Source organism: Pseudomyrmex gracilis, unplaced genomic scaffold (assembly GCF_002006095.1).
Source record: "Pseudomyrmex gracilis isolate BER0280 unplaced genomic scaffold, ASM200609v1 scaffold_6147, whole genome shotgun sequence".
In the NCBI taxonomy this organism is placed as follows: Eukaryota; Metazoa; Arthropoda; class Insecta; order Hymenoptera; family Formicidae; genus Pseudomyrmex; species Pseudomyrmex gracilis.
In genome coordinates this window covers 1-1280 of record NW_018026731.1, presented here as the reverse complement: position 1 = coordinate 1280, position 1280 = coordinate 1, and the positions used below count along the sequence as shown (strand labels likewise).

The 1280-nt window shown below is 30.1% G+C and overlaps 1 protein-coding gene across 1 annotated transcript; it reads right to left on the bottom strand.

The window, feature by feature from the left end:
* On the bottom strand, nucleotides 1-1196 carry LOC109863533 (putative nuclease HARBI1; the record flags this gene model as incomplete). The annotated part of the gene is made up of 3 exons (XM_020443791.1): nucleotides 1-104; nucleotides 186-777; nucleotides 910-1196. Coding segments are annotated over 3 exons (889 nt in total), but the record flags the coding sequence as incomplete, so codon positions are not given.
* Between the last annotated feature and the right edge of the window lie 84 nt (nucleotides 1197-1280).

Genomic DNA, 1280 nt, shown 5'->3' with positions numbered 1-1280 from the left:
TATTTATTTATCTAAATAAGTAATATTATAATAATGTATTTACATGTCATGTATACTGTCTTTTTATATTTACGTTTCTTCGAGTAGTCCGAACTTACAATAAACTGTAATACACAATGTAATTATTAATATTTTTCAATATTTTGTACAAACTATAAATATTACAATACTTATTTGTTCTTTACCTCCAAAAATAATTGTTAATAAGTATTCTTCTTTCGACTGCATTTTGACTTTCCTTATTTCTGTTGTCCGCATTATCATTTATATTACCATAATTCAACAGTTCATCCCAAGGAGCTGGAAGATTTAAGTTAGGATCTTCTGGTGGTTCTTCATCTCTATTTTTACGAGCAATATTGTGTAAAACAGCAGTNGCTACTATTACAATCATTACTTTGTCCAATTGCAAACGTAGTCCTAATGCTAAAACTGGAAATCGTCTTTTCCAAATTCCGAAGAGACGCTCAATTGTATTTCGAGTACGTATATGCGATTCATTGTAAAGCTGTTCTGCAGGAGTTCGTGGATTTAGCAATGGCGTCATTAAATACGGTTTTATAGCATAACCACTATCTCCTAATAAAAGTCCATCATTGTACATTCCTTGTTCAAATGTTCCTCGCAATTGACTATTATTAAAAATATTACTATCATGTGCCGATCCAGGCCATCGAGCTACAATATTAGTAATTTCCAAATTACTATTTGTCACAACTTGCACGTTTAAAGAAAAATATCCTTTTCTATTTNTAAACAGTTCTGCATTCTCAGTACCTGCAATACAATAAGGAAAAATTTTTAGACTTAATAATTTCTATAGCATATTTATGTAATTTGTCACTGTAACAGATCAGATACAAACAGATAAGATTTCAAATAAAACAGATTTGAAATAAAACTACTTACCAAACGATTGGACTCGAACGTGTGTACAATCTATGCAACCTACAACTCTTGGAAAATGTGCGATTTTATAAAATTCTAATTGTTCTTTTTTTATTTCATTTTCTGTAGTAGGAAAATTTATAAAATGTGGCCGAAGTCTAGCAATTGCACTTGTAACACGGTGAATAATTCTGTGAGCACTAGTAGTACTCACTCCAGCAAAATCACCTGCAGATATTATAAAAGATCCTGTTGCTAAAAATCTGAGTGTTAAAAGAAGTTGCTGCATTGGAGTTATAGGATGATTTCTGCAAAAATAAATATTTATATTCATCAGTAGTGTTAAAATATATAGCATGAATAAGTATAATGCCAAACTATACATACCTATT